The 24,143-nt window shown below is 37.5% G+C and overlaps 1 protein-coding gene across 1 annotated transcript in view; it reads left to right on the forward strand.

Moving 5' to 3' along the window:
* Nucleotides 1–4,694: 4,694 nt before the first annotated feature.
* Nucleotides 4,695–24,143, forward strand: part of LOC121514492 (mucin-2-like) — a 32,608-nt gene continuing 13,159 nt past the window's right edge. The window contains exons 1-25 of the mRNA XM_041794621.1: nt 4,695–4,770; nt 4,863–5,118; nt 5,213–5,327; nt 6,922–7,009; nt 7,106–7,239; nt 7,334–7,550; nt 10,677–10,802; nt 12,138–12,252; nt 12,355–12,493; nt 12,595–12,708; nt 12,801–12,870; nt 12,968–13,105; nt 15,101–15,265; nt 15,400–15,494; nt 15,579–15,705; nt 15,824–16,079; nt 16,214–16,263; nt 16,363–16,466; nt 16,656–16,807; nt 19,615–19,753; nt 22,160–22,270; nt 22,360–22,539; nt 22,938–23,177; nt 23,258–23,414; nt 23,879–24,007. Coding sequence (XP_041650555.1) covers nt 4,695–4,770; nt 4,863–5,118; nt 5,213–5,327; nt 6,922–7,009; nt 7,106–7,239; nt 7,334–7,550; nt 10,677–10,802; nt 12,138–12,252; nt 12,355–12,493; nt 12,595–12,708; nt 12,801–12,870; nt 12,968–13,105; nt 15,101–15,265; nt 15,400–15,494; nt 15,579–15,705; nt 15,824–16,079; nt 16,214–16,263; nt 16,363–16,466; nt 16,656–16,807; nt 19,615–19,753; nt 22,160–22,270; nt 22,360–22,539; nt 22,938–23,177; nt 23,258–23,414; nt 23,879–24,007 — 3,493 coding nt within the window. The remainder of the gene's footprint in view (nt 4,771–4,862; nt 5,119–5,212; nt 5,328–6,921; nt 7,010–7,105; nt 7,240–7,333; nt 7,551–10,676; nt 10,803–12,137; nt 12,253–12,354; nt 12,494–12,594; nt 12,709–12,800; nt 12,871–12,967; nt 13,106–15,100; nt 15,266–15,399; nt 15,495–15,578; nt 15,706–15,823; nt 16,080–16,213; nt 16,264–16,362; nt 16,467–16,655; nt 16,808–19,614; nt 19,754–22,159; nt 22,271–22,359; nt 22,540–22,937; nt 23,178–23,257; nt 23,415–23,878; nt 24,008–24,143) is intronic.

Consider the following 24,143-nt stretch of genomic DNA (forward strand, 5'->3'; position numbering starts at 1 on the left):
TGTGAAAGCCCTGTGAGGAACATCCATACATAATGTTACCGATACAACTGGCAATCAGATCATTCTGTCTACCATTAGATGCACCATCTGTATTGGCTGATACCAGCCCCGCTGACAAACACTGGCCTTTGACAAATAATGTGGCATGAACAGGTATCAGCAGCAAATGTTTATCATTGTTGTCTTATCAATTTAATGCTTGCATCTATAACATATCTAACTGCTGATTCAAAGAAGTCAGCTGATGAACAAACTGAGATCTGCTTTTATGTTAAAGTATGAGAGAAAATGTTGCCATTGTGGGAGTCTTAATACAAAAGAAATAATGAAGAAACATGGGTATTGATAAAACATCAGTTTTAGGTTGGTTGCAGTCACATGATACAGATGTGTGAATATCACACGGGGGCAGGAAGTGAAGAAAACTAATGGGAATGGACAAGGAGGGAAAATAACTAATTACATTTATTCAAACTTCTGTAATTGAGTAGCTTTTTGTTACTTATACTTTTTAAAATCAGTCATTTCACTTTTGCTTAAGTAGATTTTGGGATAAGCATTATACTTAATTACATTTTAGGAAAAAAACATAAACATAAACATAAATGCTAAAAGTAAAAAAAAAAGGAGGTCAAATTCTTTGTGTGTGAAAATGTACTTGGCTAAAAACCCGATTCTGATTCTGGCTTTCCGTCAATAACACAAAAGTGTCTGGTAAGTGACTGAGTATGACAACAAATAGTGAGACATAGTGAGAGAGGGATTCCACATTATATTGCAAAATAGTCGTTGAATCTTTCCTTGCAATAAAGGTTTGACTTTACCTAAATAACCTTGTTAGAGTTCTGTGTTCTCATGTTGTTATTGCCACCAAGGAAATATCACATTTTACTGTATAACTCCTCAGTAGCTACTCAGTGCTTAAAATAATATTGAAATGAATTACTTTTTATTTGTCCTTGAGTAGATTTTTTGGCCTGTACTTTTACTTCTAATTAAGTAAGTTTAACTAAAGTTAGAGTACTTTTACTTGAGTACAATAGTGTTGGACTCTTTCCAACTCTGGGAATGGAGGAGAGTTAGTATGTTAAAGCTCTAAATGGACCCGCATGTTGCAGTTGTCTTAAGAAAATTACTACAAACATTCAGTATGATTACTTAGTTTGCAAAAAGTGATTTTTGTCCTACAATGAACTGATTTGTCTGGTGAGGAGTTGACTGATATCACAAATATCATTTGTTCCTGCAGACCTCCTATTACACACCTGGCCAGATGAAGGGAGTCAGTAGTCCTTGAGAGTCTTGTACTGAACTAAGAGGTTAGCTGCAGCAAATAAACCTTGTGGGGTAAGTGACCTAATGATGTGCTGTTCACACAAAAATATCTATAAAATGGCTCTTTGATGTGAATCACAGGAGCTGGTTTTAGAGCCAGTTTCCTTTCATCCATTTAGTCATTATGTTGGGCATCGGTTGTGGAAACACAGCAACATCAGGGTTTAACATGCCAGACTGTACCACTTGTTTAGAACAGCCCAAACATGAACGCTGCCTGACACCGCTTGTCCAGGCTTCCATGTCTTCTACCATTTCTTCATGAGCTTACAAGCATGGATATTGCTGGTATAGTGGTCACAGTAAAGTTACTTTAAATGGGTTTAAGAATGGCAGTCCACCTGATACATCTGAGTCATGTAGCTAAATTTTATATAAACCAGGGATGCATGATATTGGATATCTGCTGACCAAAAACTTCAGTCCTTAAAACATGCAATTTAAAGTTTCAGGATGTATTATTATTATTAAGGGGGAAAAAATCCAAACCTATCTGGCCCAATGTGAAAAATTAATTGCCCCCTCTTGTTAAACCATGAGTTAACTGTGATTAAACACAGTTCTTAGAGAGCTGAGTTCAGTTTCACTGTTCACACCCAGGCCTGATTCCTGCCAGATTTGTTGAATCATCTACAAGATCTCAAAAAGAAACACATAATGCCACGATCCAAAGAAATTCAAAAACAAATGAGAAACCAAGTGATTGAAATCCATCAGTCTGGAAAAGTTTATAAAGCCATTTCTAAGGCTTCGGGAGTCTTGCGAACCATGGTCAGAGCCATGACCCACAAATTGAGAAAACTTGGAACAGTGGTGAACCCCCCCAGGAGTGGTTGGCCAACCAAAATGACTCCAAGAGTGCATTGACTCATCCAGGAGGTCACAAAAGAACCCAGAACAACATCCAAAGACCTGCAGGCTTCACTGGCCTCAGTTAAGGTCAGAGTTCATGACTCAACCATAAGAAAGACACTGGGCAAAAATGACATCATGGGAGAGTTCCAAGGCCAAAACCACTGCTGACAATCTTGATGATTCCCAAGACTTTGAGAAATATTCTGTGGACTGACGAGACAAAAGTTGAACTTTTTGGATAACACAGCATTTGATAAAAAAGAACATCATGCCAAACATGGTGGTGGCAGTATGATAGTCTGGGGCTGCTTTGCTGCTTCAGGACCTGGACCACTTGCTGTGATTGATGGAACAATGATTCTGCTCTCTACCAGAAAATCTTGAGGGCAAACGTCCGGCCATCAGTTCATGACCTCAAGCTCAAGCACTCTAGGGTTATGCAGCACAACAACGACCCGAAACATACTGTACCAGCAAGTCCACCTCTGAATGGCTTAAAGAAAACAAAATTAAGGTTTTGGAGTGGCCAAGTCAAAGTCCAGACTTAAATCCAATTGAGATGCTGTGCTGTGACCTTAAACAGTCAGTTTATGCTTGAAAACCCTCCAGCATGGCTGAGTTAAAACAATTCTGCAAAGAAGAGTGGGACAACATTCCTCCACAGCGATGAGAAAGACTCATCATCAGTTATCACAAACACTTGATTTCAGTTATTGCTGCCAAGGGTGGCACAACCAGTTATTAGGTTCAGGGGGCAATTACTTTTTCACATAGGGCCTGATAGATTTGGGTTTCTTTCCCCCTTAATAAATAAAATCATTATTTAGAAACAGCATTTTGTATTTACTTGGGTTGTCTTTATGAGATATTGAAATTGGTTTGATGATCCAAAACATTTAAGTGTGATAAATATGTGACATTTTGCTGATCAGGACCCAGAAGCAGAGCACTAGCCAAGGTAGATGATGAAGAGGTTTATTAACAAAGGTGCAAACAAATGTGAGCTGATTGGTGGTAGGCAGAACTGGCAGGGTGTTGGAGGCACTGCAAGAAAAAGACAACAGGATTAGAAAAATCCAAACTACAAAAAAATCACAGTTGAAATCACAGGTATAGGCACAGTAGTGGTTGAGAGTCAGGTTACCTCTCAGTAGCTGAAGGAATACTCAGACAACAAAAGCTTCAACCCAACGTGGTAAAAAGGAGATGCTGATTGCCCAACAACTAGCTGCAGCTGAGACTGCCAGTTCTGCCCTGCCCGGCCAGCCTGCAGAGAGAAATAACAAAAAAAACCCAGAGAGCCTCCTCCCCTACACAAAATAACGTCCAAAAGCACACGTAAACCATGACAACAAATGCAAAAACATCAGGAATCAGAAAGAGGGCAAATACTTTTTTCAAGGCACTGCAAATATTTATTTTAAAGTTGGTTATTAGGGTCTATTAAAAAGTTTTCACTGAAAGGGAAGTGGGTAATATCTAACAGGAAAACTTAAATTTCAAATCTATAGGTTTTTGCATAACGAGAAGGATTTTGCTTTTCTATTTGTGGATCAGATCTACAGAACAACTGAATGTGGAGCTAAAGGAAAGTCCAAACATAAATCAGTTCAAAAAGAAGTACAAAGTCAGCATTTTTATGAGCTACAAACATAAAGATGGTGTTTGACTATTAGAGCCCAAGCAGGAAGTAGTACGAGGACCTATTTGTGCTTAGATTGTCCGTTTTCAGTTTTCTCCATCACTGGATGGACTGGATTGATTGTCATTTTTGTGTCTCCTGTTCAGCATTGCAAAGTGGGACCATGTCTCTGACTCCAACAGGAAATTTGTGATTTTGAATAAATGAATCACAACTTGGTCTTTTGGTCCATTTCCAGGGGTTGTAACTTAATCAGAATCCTCCTAAGGATTTCATTTTATTTCTATATAAGAATCAGACATTGAGCATTCCTTTTCTCCTTTTAACACAACATATGCCCTCAATTCTTATACACGTCATACTCATTGTGTTTTCACTCTTTAGTACCCAGGTATCTCTAGTTGATCACTTGGCCATTTAAAATGAATAAATTCAAATATTTTATTGTTTGTATGTTGTTGTGGTTTTTGACTTCTTTGAAATTAATAGTCTGTCATATGTTAATGAAGTATGTAGTTGACACAGGCTTTTCAAACACAGAGAACACTTCCAAAGTATACACACAGAAGCAGACTATCAGCACATTGTTTTATTGTAGTCAGCGTCTCCAGTAAAAAAAATATGAAGTGATGTGCAAATATAATTAGTCATATGAGGATAAAAATAATGACATTGTGCTTGTGAATGACATGAATCTACACCCATTCAGCACATATTTGCCATCTGTTCTCAAGGAACCTTTTGTTGTCATCTGAAGAAAGTGGGTGGGAGAATAAATGAAGGTACACTTTCAATATAAAGGCTGATCAAGTGCAGTTTGATCATTACCCACTTTGGTGACTGTAAACCCACAGTGGCAGCCATGAGGTGGATCTGCGTGGGGTTGTGTTTCCTTGCTTTGTCTTTTTCTAGTGCCATCAATGCTCAAGCCAGACAGGGTAAGATGCAGGCTCTTTTGGATAAAGTGAAATATTTTTCAGAGCTGTTTCATAATTAAACCTGTTTTCTACTCTTCACATTTCTACAACAGTTCGCAACCATGTCAGCAGCATCTGCAGCACCTGGGGCAGAGAGCACTACAAGACCTTCGACGGCAACGTGTTCCAGTTCCCTGGTATGTGTGAATACAACCTGGTCTCAGACTGTCGCTCCCTTTACCAGGAGTTCTCAGTGCACATGAAGAGGAAGGACATTGATGGAAACCCAACCGTGAGTTATGTGGTGGTCACCATCAGTGAGCTCTCCTTCCACATCAGTAAGAGCCTGGTCACTGTCAATGGGATTCCGTAAGTAAAAGATCTTAATGCATAGGAAAACTCTGACTCTTCTTCTTTGTTATCCATAAAGACTGATGGTAACTATAAATGTTCTTTTTCACAGTTACCCCCTGCCGTACCACAGTAGAGGCATACACTTGGAGAAAAATGCTGTTTACTTCAAACTCCAATCCAAAGTTGGCATTGTTGTCATGTGGAACGGAGACGATGCAATCATGGTAAAAATTCTCCTCAGTGTTTTTGGCTATAAGAGCTCTTTTTAATGATACACCAGGAACCTGCATAAAAAAGAGCAAGGTTGTCAATATGAACATGTTTTGTATTGCTCTAAAACAATTCAGCTTTAGTCTTCTTTTGATAATCAATATTACCAAAAAGTACAAAAACCTACGAAAATATTTGTGTTTAGTAAGGCAGCTATATAGGAGTGAAATTTATACACCAGAAATTGGGGGCAAACTCTTGTAAACTCTAAATTCAGCAAAAACCGTTGCAGCATTTAGGTCCCAAAATGTTTCCAACACTCTTGATAACTTACAAAAAAAGAGGTGGCAAAAATGGGCAAGAAAGGCAACAAACAACAGAAATCAGTTAAACATGTCAGAAAGAAGTAGCAAAAATGGACAATAAAATTGGTGGAGAGGGTTTAAAAGTAGCATAAGGGTTAAATAGTAGCATGAATAAATAATTCCAACAACAGGACCAGATAACTGAAACTTGTCAGATCGAAAATGAGGTAACTGTTAGCCAGGACGCTAGCACCTATGTTACTGAAACAACACACACACACTGATATCATCAATAATTCACAACTAGGGAGGGCCCATTCTCTGACTTTTTCAGGGGCCCAGCCAGTTCTGGCCTGTAAGCTGGTATTGCTTTTTTTTTTTGGGTGGGGGTGGGGGGGCTGATACTGATTATTAGATGTAATTTCAATTTACAACATGATTGAACAACAAACCTGTCATTAACTAAAGCAAGGCTACTTCATTTCTAAAGATGAAAGCGTACAACCTCAACGAAGGGGAGTTTATATCTCTTTAAACCACTCATTCTCAAAGTCTGGGTCGAGACCCACAGTTCTGTTGTGGGAGTTTTTGGGTCACCAAATGAGAATTTCTTTCCTACGGAATTTACTGAAACATTTATGTCTGCAGTACAAATTAAAGCCACCTCAAGGGGCTCAACCCTATAACAGTCACCCCCTCAATTATTTTTGACACTGGATTAACTCAAGAAAAAACAGTTGAGTCAGTTTATCTCAGAATGTATCGAAGCCTTCGAGTTAGTTAAAGCATCATCTCCAGCTAATGATTCACACCTGACATGCATTTACACAAATCACATGACTCCCATCCTCCTAATTCAGAGGTCTACTCAAGCTGCAAGATTTCCAGTCCTTCCTCTACTCTGCAATTGCCAGCTCTGCCTTGGATCAGCACTGTGCTCTCACTTTGAACCCTCCTCCACCCCAGCATCCACCTGTAGGCTCAGACTGAGGGTTTAAGATGTAAACTCATCACTCGTCAATGTAAAATAAATCTGTGAGGAGTGATGAAGTCGGAGCCTGATGCCAAACAATGCTGTGCTGTCACAATAAATGCTTGAACAGATTACAAACCTGAGATAACTGACTGAACTATGATAATCAGATCAGATTCACTCAAGGTATTTTATTAATGTTAAATGCTGGGTCAGTCTTGCCTGTTTTGTTGTTGTTGTTGTTCTTTCTTTGTTTGCTTGCTGCCTTGTTTGTTTTGTAAAGATTTTAAAAGAAGAAACTAGTGTTATAACTCCTGTATTTCACTCTAGGTGGAACTAGATGCTGATTATGCCAATCAGACTTGTGGACTCTGTGGAGACTTTAATGGCCATTCTGTCAACGAGTTCATTCATGATGGTAGTTATGATTTTGATGCTCTTGATAATATTGCATTTTATCAATGATGCACTGTATTTTTGATTTTTTGTAATTCATTAATACGATTACATGCAGATCGTAGAATCAGCCCCATTGAGTTTGGTAACAACCAGAAAGTCCACCTTCCAAATGACGATTGTGAGGACCCCTATGAAGAAGATGATGAAGCACTGGAGACTGTGACTGTGCCAGAATCATGCCAGGAGTTTGTGAGTTTACCTTCCATAAACAAATAAAAACACTGTATGTAGTGATCAATAGACAGTTTACTTTACAGTAATTTTGTCTCTTTTTCCCATGTAGCAAATGTTCTGTGATACGATACTGCGTTCAGACTCCTGGAAGTCCTGCACTGACCAGATTAACCCTGAACCTTACATCCAGGCCTGTACGCAGGACATGTGTGGTTGCACCAACAAATCAAATGACTTCTGTGTCTGCAGCACGCTGTCCGAGTTCTCTCGACTGTGTTCCCATGCTGGAGGGCAGCCTCCTACCTGGAGGTATTCTGGGTTCTGTGGTAAGATTTTGTTTTCTCCTCTCTGTTTTGTTTGCATCTTTATATTCTATCATATAGGGGTGGAGAGGGAACTTAAGCACTGAAAGCAGCTTGATTGGAAAACAACTCATGCTGAAGAACACATTTTTTTCAGTAGAGTCCTGGTTTTAAGACTTCAACTTTCTACAATGTGGAAAGATAAGAGGGGCTTATTATTAGGCTTATTAAGACACAGCCCAAACCTCTATATGGGGTCTGGCAGTTTCTCCCCCAGGATTTCTTTTTCATAAAAAGCTCAATTTTTGTCCTCTTTTATGCACTTTGAACACTTTACTTACAATCAAATTGGCCTCAGAAAAGATAAAATGTGTTTTTTCAAATTTAATTTACTGTTATCATTTAACATTTGCTGTTTGTATTTGAAATTTCTGCGCATTTCTGTTTCTACAATTTCATTACAATATTTTGTATCTGTGGTATTATTATTACTACTATTGCTTCTTCTTCTACTACTTCTACTCTTATTGGTCACGTATAAACACTTACAATTTAGTTTCAGTTAGTTTATGTTGTGCAGCTTTATGTGTCTCATAACTTTATTTACTTTACACTGTGCTCTCATAGGTTTTTAGTCTCTTGTTCAAGTACAATGTTTAACAAATTTATTAGACCACCACCCAAAGTAAGGTTTATGCCACAGCTGCCCTTAATGAACAGCACTGGTAATTACCAAAATCATTTTTTATGTTTCTGCAACGGTTAATAATTCAATATGTAGAAGCTCTTTAACCAAAATGATATTTTTAATGCTAAAATATAATTATTTTTGTAATCCATAAATTTTCAAATTTATTGAGTTAAAAAAAGCACATTATTATTTCTTGATTAATACGTCAAATTATAGTTATTTACTTGCATTCCTGAACAGAAAAATGAGTTTTAGTGGTTGAATGTTATGCTTGATTAATTTCTGACTTCTCAGAGAAGTCCAGTGAGCTGGCTCAAATTTGGGTATAAAAAGGTAAATTCAGTTTGAAATTCCTCATTCCTGTTCAAAATGGTAAAACATGGAGAGCTCACTGAAAATGAAAGAGTCTGCATTAAAGCACTTCATGATGCAGCTGTGGCATAAACCTTACTTTGGGTGGTGGTCTAATAAATTTGTTAAGCACTGTATGTTTTATTAGTGAAAAAGATCCCCAAATACTCACTTTCTTCTTAATTGCACAGTTTTTAAGCACACAGAAAACCAAATACCTAAATTACTGATCTAATATTGCAGTCCTAGGATGTGAACATATGCAGTGGATTTTTCAGAGAGAACATTTTCAGATCATTCTCTATTTTGATACCATTACATACACTGTGGACCCCTTATTTACTTTTTTTTCATTACCTTTGTATTAGGAAAATGTTGCATACAAAAATACAATCACTTTCAGCTTTGTTTTACAGCATCCATTTCCCCCTCATTTTTTGAATAAGAAACAAATGAAACAAGGCGGCTTACATAATATTCAAAAAGAGAGATGAAGTTGGTTTAGATTCAGGTGTAGTTACCAAAGTCCGTATGTGTCAGGGTAGTAAAATCAATCCATTTTACCTAAATTTGGTCGAATTTGACTTTTTGAATTCTCAGGCAGTAGGTTAGCTTTTCCATTTTGCATATCTCAAGAATTATTCCAAAGCACTCCTCCAGTGTAGGAGGTGATGGATTAAACCACTTTCTGGTGACTGACTTTTTACTAGCTGCTAGAAGAGCCTGTAATAGCTTTACATCCTTCTTTCGATTCATTGGTTGAGTTCGACCAAAATACAGAGTCTCAAAATTCATAGGTAGATGGGTTTTAAACACAGAATTCAATGTTTTATGTATTTCCCTCCAGTATGATGTTAACGCGGGGCATCCCCAAAATACATGAAAGTGATTTGCATCCCTCGAACCACATCGTCTCTAGCAGGACAGGTTAATATTTTTATTTTTTTCTTGGAGCGGAGTCTTAAAATATCTTACGTGTTCCCATAGGTGTTCCCTCCAAATCACTGAATTGGTTGAGGACCATTAGAAGCTCCAATTTCTCCCCAAGCTTCCTCTGAAACATATAAATCTGCCTCCTTTTCCCATTTTTCCTTGATATATAGAGTATTTTCGTTCTTTGCATAAAAGAGAGCATTGTATAATTTAGATATGGATCTACATGGTATTGACTAACCAGCTGCCTTCAGAATTTTGTGGATCTCAGATTCTGCCGTTGTTAAATCTGTGAGTTTTTACTTCTGGCTACAATAATTCTTCATTTGTAGATATCTGAAAAAATCATTTTTCTCCAAGCCGTGTTTGTTTTGTAGGTGTTGAAAACTGTGTAGTGTGTTTTTCTCAGTGAACGATAGATATGCTGTGAGTCCTTTTTTTTGTCCAAGATTCAAATTTTTTGTCTTTTCTATTCGGGGGGAAGTCTGAGTCGTATGTGCACCATCTGAAAAGTTTTAGCATATTATGAATTTCACTATATTTAAGTACTTTCTGCCATATATTTAATATTAGATTTATCGATGGATTTTTTAAACTCTGATAATTGTTTTGACAGACCTCTGTCAACTATTGCAGCCTGCAGAGGAAAACTGACATTTTGACTACATTCTTATTCTTTCCATTTGGCCTTGTAATTTGAGTTACACCAGTATAGTAGAGGAATTAGTTGTGAGGCTAGGACCCCTTAATTACATCCAAATAATTATTAATGTATTATTTATTCAATAAAAGTGACATAGGTTAAGTTAGATCATGTTGTCTTTTTCATACACATGTGATTTATTTTTATTGAAAAAAAAATTATATAAACACAAAACATTTAAAACTTGCTAACATTGGGGTTAGTATTTCAGGTGCTCTGGTTGACTTCAATTTTGACAGGCCAGCACATTATTATCCAGTATTTCTTGCACTTGCAGTATACAAATACTTTAGATTTTTCTAATTCTATCATTTCAAATGTGGCAAGACAAGAGACAGCCCTTAAACTACAATATTGCAACCAAAAATAAGCATGTCAAAGCTGTTAAATTTAAACAGTTTTAAATTTTTTTCTTGTACTGATAAACAATTGAATTACTCACGTTTTCTTCATTTATGCAATATCCTCACAGCCAAAACTTGCCCATACAACATGGTTTATGAAGAAAGTGGTTCCCCTTGCATAGACACATGCACGCATCAAGACACGAGCTCACTCTGCGAGGATCACAAGATGGATGGCTGCTTCTGTCCTCCTGGTTAGTGATGCTAACATGCTACACTTACAGCATTGTAATGTACTTTTTAATCCTACAGATTGTCCAGTTGATGTTCATGTTAACATGAAAGGTAATGCTGTCCAGGAATTGTCCATGAATTATGGACTCATGAGTTATTAATGATGTTTATGATGTCTTCACAGGCAAGTCAACACTTAATGAGATCTTACATCTGTTGTAGTCATAATTACAGTACTTCAGCATGAATTCATCATGTTTGTGGAGCCTCTAAATAAACAGAGCCATGATCTGACTTTATCACTTTTAGACACCCAATCATTGCTGTGACTGTAAAATCCTGTGTTGTCCATCTGGCCAAACTGTTTAAACCACAGTGCATTCAGAAAGTATTCAGACCTCCTTTACTTTTTCAATTTTGTCATGTTGCATCCTGACGCTACAGTTGAAAAAAATCATCTTTATTCTTCACTCAGTACCCCATGATGACAAAGTGAGAACAGAATTTTAGAAATGTATGCATATTTATGAAAAACTATTCAGCCCCTTTGCAGATCACTTGAAAGTTAGCTCAGGTTCCTCCCATTTGTCTTGACTGTTGCTGAGATGTTTCTACACCTTGACTGGAGTCCACCTATGACCCCACAGCTGACCATGCATACCAAAGCAAAAACCAAGACATGAGGTCAAAGGAACTGCCTGCACCCACTTGGCTATCATTATAAGTTTCTTGCTTTCATGTGGGCTTTCATGTGTTTTGCACTGAGGAGAGGCTTTCATCTGGTGACTCTGCCATAAGGCTCAGATCAGTTGAGGGCTACAGTGATGGTTGTCCTCCTGGAACTTTGTCCCATCTCCACAAAGGATCTCTGGAGCTCTGTCAGAGTGACCATTGGGTTCATGTCACCTCTGTTACTGAGGCCTTTCTCCCCAGATTGCCCATTTTGGCCAGATGACCAGCTCTTGGAAAGGTCCTGGTTGTGCTGAACTTTTCCATTTGAGAATAATGGAGGCCACTGTGCTCTTGGGAACTATAAGTGCAACATAATTTTTTATTGCTTTCCCCAGATCTGTGCCTTGCAACAATCTTGTCTCCAATCTCTGCATGCAGTTTCTTTGACCTTATGGCTTGGTTTTGCTCTGATATGCATTTTAAGCTGTAAGGCTTCTATAGAGAGATGTGTGCCTTTTCCAAATCACGTCTAAAATATATTTTATCACAGGTGGACTCAAGTTAAGGTGAGGCAACATCTCAGCAACGATCAACAGAAATGGAAGGAATGATTTTTCACGATAATTCAGATACTTTTTTGTCCCTTAACTAAAGCATTTCCATATGAAACGTGTCACTTTCAGGAACTGTGTTTGATAATATCTCCCAAAGAGGGTGTATTACTCAGGCCGAGTGTCAGTGCAAACGTGACAGAATCTATCAGACTGGTGAGGTTTATCGAGGGGACAGGGAAGAATGGTATGTCAAATGTTTCATTATGCCAACACAGTATTTCATTTGTTGATCTTAATTGTGTATTTTTACATTTTTGGATGACTAATATTATTTGGGATGTTTCAGTACATGTTCTGGGGGTAAATGGGATTGTAAGAGGCTTGAGGTGCCTTCTACATGTGCACTTGAGGAGGGTTCACATGTAACCACCTTTGACGGGAAAACCTACACCTTCCATGGAGGGTGTTACTACACCTTAGCCAAGGTGCAGGGCAAGGTGAGTGAGCCACACCTTTGCGTGCAAAATTTGTCATTTTAGAGAATAAATTTAATTTGTTAAGTTTACTCATAAATGACATGTTTCAGGTTAATGATGGGTCAAAGTTTAACATCCGAGCTCTGCTGACCCCGTGTGCTAATCAGAAGTTTGACACTTGTCTCAAGGCCATTAGAATTGTCATCAACAAGGATAGAAATAATGTGAGTTTTAAGTAGTTACTTGCAAGGATTTTTTTTAATTAACTGATATTTCTTTCTGTGGAATTCAGATAAATAATTGTGTCTTTATTTAGATTTTAGTGTTTGCTTCTGATGGCACAGTTCAGCAAAATACGCAGACCATCATTTTACCATACAAGTCAGGTGGGTCAGAAAGTCAGAGACTCTCAATAAAATATACTTTTTTCATCTTTAACATGGTAAAATTATGTGACTGATTTTTTGTCCTCTGTATTCAAAGGTGATATCCACATATTCCGTCCTTCATCCTTCCACATCTTGATCCAGACCAGTTTTGGGCTGCACATTCAAATTCAGCATGTGCCTCTAATGCAAGTCTACATCACCCTGGACCAGAGCTACAAAGGAAAGATGCAAGGCAAGTTTCACATTTTGTCTTTGCTTAAGCACTGCTTAAACATATAATGGAATAGCTTAAAACTCCTTCTACCCGCCTGATGTTGCCAAATGTTTTGACAATTAAAGTCAGGTCTCAGTTCGAGGGATTTATATCAGATTTGTGCATTTGTATACCAACTGGTAATCCTTCGTGTTTTTTTGTGGATGTACCACTATGTGAACTGATAATGCTGATGTCCAGTTACTTAGACTGCATATTGAGGGGGTCTAGGGTATCTTCACCTGGACTGGACTGGTTTTGCAGTTATCACAAGTACTGGCATTTTTTTTTTAGAAATCCTGATTAATAGTCTAAGCTTAGTAATAAGAACTGGTCTTTTGGTTCACAAACAGCTCCTCATTTGTAATAATTTTACTTTATTTTATATCTTTTAAACAACTGAAAAAAATAGAAACAAAAGGAAAGTGTCTATCGAACAGGAACTGCAAAAGGAGCCAGGTCTTCAAACCGGCTCCACTACCTATAGCACATCCTCACTCCCCTGTAACTTGTCGTCTTGACTTAAGTTTTCACTTTAATTCATCTGGTACCCTATAAAAAGTCTTGCTAAATAGTATACACCCCATCCTTTAAAGGCATGTTGAAGACAAAATGAGGGAGAAAATCTGTTGAAGAGGCACTGCTAGCCTCAAAACTTCTGGACAGTTCTCCCCATTCCTTTTTTTATGCTAGTGGCCTCACTGCACACAGCAAGGAGAGATAACACATAAGCGATAAGGGAGAGACCTGGTGTTGGCCAGATCTCATTAGGAAAATGTAGAACTACTTTTTTTTTAGCTACTTTTTTAGCTTCTTTTTGGGGCTTTTTACCTTCATTTGATGGGACAACTGAAGAGAGACAGGAAATGTGTGGAGAGAAAATAGGGTAAGTCTCAGCAACAATCAAGACAAATGGGAGGAACCTAAGCCTTACAATACGATGGCAGTACAGGATTTTAATTTGCAGGGTTTCTGTGGTTTCTGGGAGTTTCTCCTGTTGATCAGCATGTGCTTTTTAGGCTTTAACCCTTTAAAACCTACAGGATCGCCGGCGCTCCCATTTGCATATCTATTTTTAACCACAGGTAGAACTGTAACCAAATGAGCAATAATTATTTTTGCATATAAAACCAGAGGAGTAACACTAACATATCACACATTCAGTGTGTTCCAGAGTACTGTTTCCTATCTAGAAATATCCTTCCTTCTTTTGCAATAAATATAGTATGAAGCGCTCACATCAAAACCAATATAATACAATATAATCCAGGCTATAATTGTGTTGTTTTCTTGCAGGTCATGAGTTGCACTTGATACACACTTTGAGATTTGATTGCACTACTGTAAATAGTTAATTTTTTATAAAGATGTTGTCTTTTTGACAATTGAGCACAATTTCATCTTATTTACATTTTTGACACAGTTTATGAAGATGGGTGTATTTCAAAAATGAAGTTATTACCATACTCAAAATATTTTTTGTGGCTTTAAATAACCTTGTGCAACTTACTTACAATCATAATTTTGAGGGATAAAGCTATGGCATCTCTGTATTTAGGAAAATACGTAAAAATTAAAACGCTTTATGTAATTTGTTACTATAGACTTATCACATACATATCATTAAAATTTGGGTTCTAAGAGTTGTGTTAATGTATATCAAATTCAAATACTCCAAAAATGGCACTACAGCAGGTAAAAATGTGAAGATATGTTCTGGAGGACTTGCTCTATGGTAGATCATAAAGGGAAGGCCTACCACCTTGTCCAACAGGGAGTCAAAAAATAATGTTGTAATTTGCAGCTAATTATTGACATCTTCATAAAAGTGTCATTTTACCACATTTCTGGTATTCTATATCCATTTTTGAAATTTCATGTTCTGAAATGACACTTCTAGTTTTGTGGTTTATTTATTCAAACTTCATTGTAGTATGTCTTCAGAAGGGCTGAGAACATTTTTTGTTCCATCAGGTTTATGTGGGAACTACAACACGATCCTGAAAGATGAGATGATGACTCCTCAGGGGATTGTTGAGGGGACTGCTGCCACTTCTACTAACTCCTGGAAGAGTAACAGCAATTGCCAAGATAGAGAAGAACGATTGGATGACCCCTGTTCCCTGAGTGTGGAGAATGGTAAAAAGCACTTTTTAAAAAAATCATTCCACTGTTTTTATTTAAAGTCAGCATGTTTATTACTGTAAAGGCAAGGAGATAGTTTAACAGATCTGGAGATGTGAATGAAAAGATTTTTATTTCTTAACTCTTAGAGAATTATGCCAAACACTGGTGTGCTTTACTCGTGAGCCCAAGTAGCACTTTTGCACGGTGCCATTCAGTGGTGGATCCTGACATGTACTATAAGGTGAGGCAAATCTTCCTTTGTTACTCTTTTAGGTTTACTGTTTCGCTGATAGACCTTTCTTAAGATTTTTCTTGTCTTCTGTAGAGGTGTACTTATGCCAGCTGCAACTGTGAGAAGAGTGAGGACTGCCTGTGTGCTGTTTTCTCCTCCTATGCTCGAGCCTGTGCATCAAAGGGAGTGTTTTTGACAGGCTGGAGGGAGAATGTGTGCGGTGAGCATTTTCAGTCATGAATTATGGTGAAGTTGAACAATGGATTTGGAATTTGATAAACAAATTTTCATTTTAATTTGGTCATTATTCTCCCTCTTCCATCATCGTGCAAAAACAGATAAGTATACAAAGAACTGCCCAGCAACACAGACCTTCTCCTACCAGCATCAGAGATGTCAGCTGACTTGCAAATCTCTGGGCTCAATGCAGCAGAGTTGCACTTCTGACTTCTTGCCTGTGGATGGCTGTTCCTGCTCTGAGGGTTTCTACTTCAATGATAATGGCCTTTGCGTCCCTGTGGAAAAGTGTCCCTGCTACCATGATCAAGTGACCATTAAGCCAGGAAAGTCCATCACCATCAAAGATGAGCACTGGTGAATAAATAGCTTGTAATTAAATGACAATAAGTTCCTCATAAATTATGATCCCAATGCTTAATTCATAGAGAATTGTAAGTTGAGTAGTTTTTAAAAATCTTGTGTATTGTATCTTTTGTGTCTTGATGAAGTGTGTGTACCAATGGAGTGCTGCATTGCCATTCTCGGAAACCACCGCCAGGTATTTTTATTTATCTTGTTTTGTTTTTTGGTTTGTTTCTTTTTCATGGCAGAGTCATCGGGGTGATAGAAAATAAATTCAGTTTTCCTCATGTTACAGCATGCCGTCCTCCAAAAGTGTTCTTCAACTGCTCTGCTGCTGGCCCAGGAGAGCGTGGACTGCAGTGTGCTCAGACTTGTTTGAATCTCAACAGTGATGATTGTGTGAGTTTTTTTTCCCAAAATAATAACCAGATCTGGTATTTTTTCAAACAAATATTATTGCAGTATGACAGTATGTTTGATGTAGGGCTGTGTTGCCTCACAAGTTCTAAAAGCAGTATAAAGTTTTGGTTTCACAGCATCAGTAATGTTTTCTAGTTTGTCATTACTGTGACTCTCTGATCTTTAAAGGATGACACTGAGTGTGAATCTGGCTGTCGGTGTCCAGCTGGCCTTCTTGACGATGGCAAAGGTTCCTGTGTGAAAGAAAAACAATGTCCGTGTAAGCATGGCGGGCATTTTTATGCCCCTGGAGCAACAATCCCTGACAAGTGCAACACGTGGTACGTTGGTTTTATCAGACATATGGTGTAGCATTGTAAACTGATTCCTTGTCTTATGCCTTATTGGTCTTTACTAGAGTACTATGGACTGTTGTTTATTAATCTCTCAAATCCAAACAATCATACAGACATCATATCGTATTTATATGCTTTTTCTTTCAGTAGTCTTTCCATTGTTTTAGCTCCTTTTCTTACATCCCAGCAGCAACTTTTACCATAAAAGAGTAAATTCACCCTGGTTTAGAAGCAGCAGTCTGTTTTGGGAAAAAGGTTTAAACTGTCCCCCTGTGAAGTGATTTCCATTCTGTTCAGAAAAGTTCAAAACATGAAGTTTCTGTGACAGACTCACAGCCCTCTTCCAGGACTTGCTTTCCTTCTGAAGACTGTTTTCACTCACACCAGCATTCAATGAGGTTTCTAGTGAGCAACAGGAAAACAGCAACAGTGGTGGGCAGCTAGTCTGTGGCTTTTATTACCTGTGGACCCCCTGCAGGGTCTCCTCAGGTCTCCTCCTATCAGAGAGGAGAGTGACATGCTGCAAAGCATACTGGGAGCAGGAGTTTCTCAGGCTTCCATGTTCCTCATTTGAATCTTTTCCTTCTAACTACAAAACCAGCACTCTCAGTGTTTGCTAGTTTGAGTTTTGTTGTCTACATGATTGATTCTTAAAAATGAAATAGCCTACATAAAAACTTAAAGCAACTGAAATCATAAAACACACATAAAGTAAAAAAAAAAAAAATGAAAGAAAGTATTAAAAGAAATAAAAGACGTAGGGGAGATCACACACACTCATGCTGAGTTAAAAGCTAAGAAATGTATAACTTTCTAGGATACAATTTAAAAGTAGGTTAAGTGGGGGGCATAATGATTTCCAGAGCAATTTAGGACTCACCACAGAAAAATCTCAATCACCTTTGGGTTTTTAATCTGGTCTTTGAAAACAACAAAACAGAGTTGATCAGCAGATCTCAAAGATCTAGACAGAGTGTAAACTTCTTAAAGGTCAAAAATGTACTGGGGAGCTAATCCATTAAACAATTTAACCCTTAAAAGCCTATTGTATCATATCTTTTATGAGACCTCAACATGGTCAATAAATTACTTAAAAACCTTTTGAATACAATCTGATAAATTATAAAAATGCTCTCAAGGGGGTTATCAGTTGCAGAGAATACCTAATGTATCAAATGTGATACAAATAAAATATGTGAACATTTACAGCAATTTTTCTTTTTGGAGATTTTGGTTAATAAACATTTCATTTCCCCAGAAATGAGAGTTTTCCAGCTATTATTGGAGTTATCAGGTTTTAAGGGGTTAACCCTTTACCTACTGAGGGAGCACCAGTGATCTGTTCTATATGTCTGGAGTTTTATTACCATAACTCTGTCAAAGTTTGTCTGATTTGAAAAATTCCAATGGTGTTGGAAAGCTGAGAATTGTGGGCATGCACGCATATATGGTTCATTACGGTACTCGCAATCATAGATATCTATAGAACACTAGATACGCTAGCGCGCTGTAGCAGCCCGCTAAGCGACATGCCTATGTGGCGGCCATCTTGGCGGGGACGACATTCTCATTAAAGGCAATACATGTACATTGAAAATAAATCATAACTTGCTCATTTCTCAACCGATTTTCATCAGGTTTGCTTTATTGTCAACATCAAAACATGTGCTATTAATACAGAACACCAGTTTGGTCTTTGTTGTTGTTTGTATGTATTCCACATGTATTCTGGGCAGTAAAGAAGCTGCTTGTAGAGAAAGGTTAATGGATTGGTGCTACAATTGTGTGATCTCATGCAGTGTGTGACAGTGGCAGCTGCACACAGTTGTGTTTATGGCCTCTTGTGTCTCTTAGCATTTAATATTGACATATTTTCACCTCAGTATATAAGCTGCAGCCAACTTTTTGGATGAAGAAATTGGTATTAAAAGTACGACATACTAGAATTTAAGGTATTCCTTTTGTAGTGTGTCTAGCACACACATAAAGGCCTCTTCACCAGAACAGTACTGAAATAACTAACCTAAAACAATGAGTCTAGCTCATGCTAATTATTAAGTATAAGAGTGGAGGTTGGCCTTGATCGTATTTGATAAGGTATCAATTCTGCCCTTACATCATTGCAGTAGCAGAGGCATTACATGTATCTGTTTATTTAAAAATGTTGGCTTCTGAGGCCATAAGGCAAATGTAATTTCTTTGATGTCATACAATTCCCATGACGTCTGTGACAAGAAATTATATGATGGGGTTTCAGTGTTAACCCTTTAAAGCCTTAATACACAAATTATAGCCAGAAAATTTTCATTCATTGTAACTTAAATGTTTATTTCACTTTCTACTGAAATCCAAAAAATCTAAATTTCCATAAAACTTAACATATATATTTTTTGTATCTCGTTTGATACATTAGGTGCTTCTGGTAACTGATAAGCCACTTAAGGGCAAATTTATCATTTATCAGATTGTATTCAGAAGTTGTTGTTTTTTTTTAGTAATTTATTGATCATATTGATTAGATAGAGGAATCATAAAAGAACGTATCAAATATGATACAACAGGCTTTAAGGGGTTAACCATCTCTGTGTGATATACAATGGCTGTCACTAATTGTGTAGTAGATATGCATAATCTCTGTTAACAACCCTTTCTGGGAGCACACCACAACAGGAGAACTATCTCACATTGAAAAACGTCTTTGAGAGCATCAAATATATCCTTCCTGTATGACTGCCTCTGTGCTGTGCATGTTTTAAAGACTTGTTATTCCTTATCATGTCTTAAACATCTAGTACCTGCAAGAGTGGAACCTGGGATTGCACAGAAAAAAAATGTCCAGGAACTTGCGTTATTTATGGAAGTGGCCACTACAACACATTTGATCAGCAAACATACGGGTTTCAAGGAAATTGTGCCTATGTTGCTGTTAAGGTAAACAGAACACACCATCATCATAATGACAGACTGCATACAAATCACCATCTTTTCTCATTCACTTTAGCCTAAAGGCACTGAATAATAATCAGAGAAATGACAAATTTAATTTAATTTAAGTCATTTTAAAGTATGAATATTTGACTCAAAATTGTGGATTCAAATTTTATGCCATGTTATTTGTGAGTGCCAAGTATAACTGTCTTTCCCATTTTTCACCTGACCCAAGATGTGGTTTTTACACCCATTGTTCACATTGTTTGAAAACGTTGCCACTCCATTGTGTATGTTCTGTATAATACATATAGAAACAGATGCCAAAGCAGACAAGCCCATGTTGGTATGCAATGGAGAGTTCAATTTTTACTAATCTCAATCAATTCTCCCACTAGCAATGGGAGTTGACACTCGGCAGACTGTTGTCATATAATCAAATTCTGCATGACAATTAGGCCCCCATCCACACAGAGACAAATGCAGGAGTATACACAAAAGTTTTTTGTCATATGGGCATTTCATCCACACAGAAACAGCGTTTTAGGAGGCCATAAACACAATTTTTTTAAAAATATGGTCCCAGAGTGAACAAATCTGTAAATGCTTAATGTTTCATCTCTGTGTGGACAGCCAGCCGCATCTTTCTTGAAACTATTACGTCACACATAGCGTAGCCCACTTACCCTGCAAAACAACAATGGCAGTTTACTGGGGTGTGTTCATGCTGCAGAATCTATTAAGCTTATTATGACTTTTACAGCAAAATCTGATGCTCCTTTACCACCACTGCGAACAGCAGCCGTTTTCCGTGGTTCTGTGCTTTCGCCAACATTTCCTAAACGAACAGGACACTTTTTTAAAAAAAAATGAAACAGAAATAAAACGTTTTCTTGTCCGTGTGGACAAGGCCTTAGGCACTCATTAGAATGAATTCCAAGACTTCAGCATAGAAAATAATTAAAAATGTTTTCAGTCCACCTTAATTAAATAATGAGGTAACATAAGATTATTTCACATCCATCCCATTGCGCTTTTATTCTCATAGGGAAGTTTTCACATCTTTTTGATAATTTCTGATGTTGTGGGAATGCTTCAATAAAATATCACTTAAATTCTCCATCAGCATACTTCATGCAATGTCCTGTGTGAGTTCTATAATCAGACTTTAAGGTTTAAGGAGCTGGCTGAAGTTTAGTCTATTAAAAAGTGAAAATTAACCCCCCTGTGTAAATACCAGGACACAGCTGGCAGACACAACTACTACAGTTGATGCACAGATTTACTTGATTCACATCACTCCCAAAATACATCCATGTGCAATTAACCTCTTGTGCTCTGTGCCAAGACAGTCTGGCTGCAGAAAGATGATCTCGTACAGCTACTTTCATGGACCGTTCATCTGAGATGCTATATATATAAGACTCAGAACAGAAATATATGCTAAATTTAAAAAAAAAATCAGATTAAATTTGTAGTTTAGGGTTAAGCCAAGGGTTAGGATACTAAAAATTTAAAGTTAAAAGCATGACCTGCAAAAACAAATTACAAGATGTTAAATATCTAGTAATGTAGATACATTAATTTACGTAGTTATGTTAGCTTTAGCTCAAGCTAAAGCTCACTTTGCTAAAGCTAACTTAGCTATATTGGCTTAAGAAGTAAAGTTACTTAAATAGCTAGTGTAGCTGTGGTACTCATGGTTCGTGGCACTACTTCTAAAACAGGCCAACATATAATTTAATCCCATATTACACCTCTGATCTTATTCTCTATTGTATTTAGGAAATATTCCAAGGTCCCAGGCTTTGTTTATGAATAAAACTGAAATATGAAAAATGATGTAAAACTGGAAATACGTTGTACTAGCAAATTACGGCTCTTCCTTTTAGAGATATACAGCGTCTGAGGTGAACTGTCTTTGAGAGTGACTGTCAGAGATGTACAGTCTGCTGCCAGACCTCTCTTCTTTTTGCTTTGGTTTGAGCCTAGATTTTGCATCATCACATTAAAAAATTTGTTTAGACAGACCCACTCCAAATCGCTGTGTGCCACATGTTTTAGACAGCAAATCAAAATAGGGCCCTAAATCTGAGAAAACTGGACAAATGTAATGTATGAAATTCAGAACAAGTAATTGACTTTTAAAATATTATGATTAAAAAATATTAAGATTTGACTCAGCTGTAGAGTCAACCTCATTTACTTTTTTCCATAATAAGTTCTCTAAATACATTTTTAAAATTCACATTTTGTGGCCTTGCTCTCCCAGGGCTAACACGTGCTTTCAGTTAATGTACAAGTGTTACGGGTTAACAGGTACCAAATTTGATTAGACTACTGGTCTCTGTTTTCTATGAGGTAAACAAGCAAATTGTGAAGTGATTCTCTCTTTTCTCTCTCTTTCAGAACAAATGTGGGAATAAAACCATCCATGACACCTTTGGAGTTATCACTGAAAATGTCCCATGTGGATCAACAGGCACCACATGCTCCAAAACTGTCCGAATCCAACTTGGGGTAAGACATCTGATCTGTGCTTTGAATATCATTTAAAAAGGGGAATTAGTAAATGAACTCAATTAACAGAAATCTCCTCAACATTGCAGCACACTGAGATCAAACTAGCGAAGGGTAAATATGAAGTGGAGGACCTGGGACATGGCTCTGAGATTCAGTACAAAATAAGGCCAGTTGGATTGTATTTGGTCATAGAATCTGCCATCGGACTAACATTAATATGGGATCGTAAAACATCTGTTCGCATCCTCCTTGATCCAAAGCACAGCGTGAGTCACATAAATATTCTCAGTAGAAGTGAATGATATGTGTTACATTAAGAGTTTAGTGTTAGGAGTTTTGATATGGTGTAGCGTTGTTTTTCATCATAATTTTGTTTCTCCAGTTTGAGTCATGGGGTTGCCAGTGGTAGTCCACATATTATGTATGCTGGGGCTATACAAATAAAAATTGATCAAGATTGGTGCATTATTGCATTAATAGTAAATAGTGTAAATGCTGTAGATAGTGTATTTTGATGTTAGTGAGACATCATAAACAATAAACAATTTTTCTTGATGGACACATTGGTGTTGACATTTTTTCCCTCCTAATACCAGCGAGCACAGATGTGGAATTTGGTCATCATGTAAAATAATTAATTGTCTCTTTTTATGTGGTTGTACAGGGGGAGGTATGTGGCCTGTGTGGAGATTTTGATGGCGATGTACTGAATGACTTTACCACCCAGAGTCAGCTCACAGTGAGCAATGTGTTAGAATTTGCCAACAGCTGGAAAGTGGACAGCAACTGCCCTGACGCAGATGCAAATGTTGATTCTTGTGAAGAACAACCAAATCGACACCACTGGGCAAAATGGAGGTGTAGCATCATAACTAGAGAAACATTCAAAAACTGCCACAACACGGTAATGACAGACCTGATCCTACACTATTACTACTCCAAGATCTATGTCGATAACAAAAATGTCTTGTATGAACTGAACAGGTAGATCCCCGTCCATTTTATGAAAACTGTGTGAAAGACTCATGTGCTTGCGACACCGGAGGTGACTGCGAGTGCTTTTGCACAGCAGTGGCAGCTTATGCTCAGGCTTGCAATGAAGCTGGTGTTTGTGTTGCTTGGAGAACTCCAGAAATCTGCCGTAAGTAAACAAAAGTTTTATTCTGATATTAAACCAAGGGCCTAAAGACATAGATATTTAAAATCATGCAGAGATGTAAAAACGTGTTTGATTATGCATAAATTCTCATGAGAGAATGGTTTTCTATGGCTATACCATGTTTAAATAGTAGTCACTACTCTGTCGAAATGTAATCGAAGTTGATGCATTAGTATTAGACAGTCCAAGGTCAGCATGTTCCTCTTAGACTGCAATTTTTGCTTCCTGTCTTCAGATATACATGTACTGCAGAAAATTACCCTTCTGAGGTGTTTACTTTAATTCTCAGTTTTAATTGTCTTTTGTACTTTTTGTACATTTTAGTGTGTGCATAATCCTTGGGCCTATTAAAAACTAAATCAGGCAGAATTCAAGTTTAAGCTTTACCTGTCACATAAAAGTTAACTTCAGTTAAAACTAAACATTCCATCAACTTGTCTTCCTAGCTGTCTTTTGTGAATACTACAACAGTCCTGGTGATTGCACATGGCATTACAGCCCTTGTCATACACCTTGCTACAAAACCTGTTTAAATCCAGAAGGACACTGTAGCAACCTCATACCCAACCTGGAAGGTAAGACCTGATATTGTCCCCATTTATTTTTATCAATGCACTGGTAAAATCTTAATTGCTGAACAGATTTGATTTGCCTTGAGGTTTTCTGTGGGAAAAAATATAATAAGTCAAAACCATAGTTCGCTCACCAGTG

This window comes from Cheilinus undulatus, linkage group 9 (genome assembly GCF_018320785.1).
Source record: "Cheilinus undulatus linkage group 9, ASM1832078v1, whole genome shotgun sequence".
NCBI lineage: Eukaryota > Metazoa > Chordata > Actinopteri > Labriformes > Labridae > Cheilinus > Cheilinus undulatus.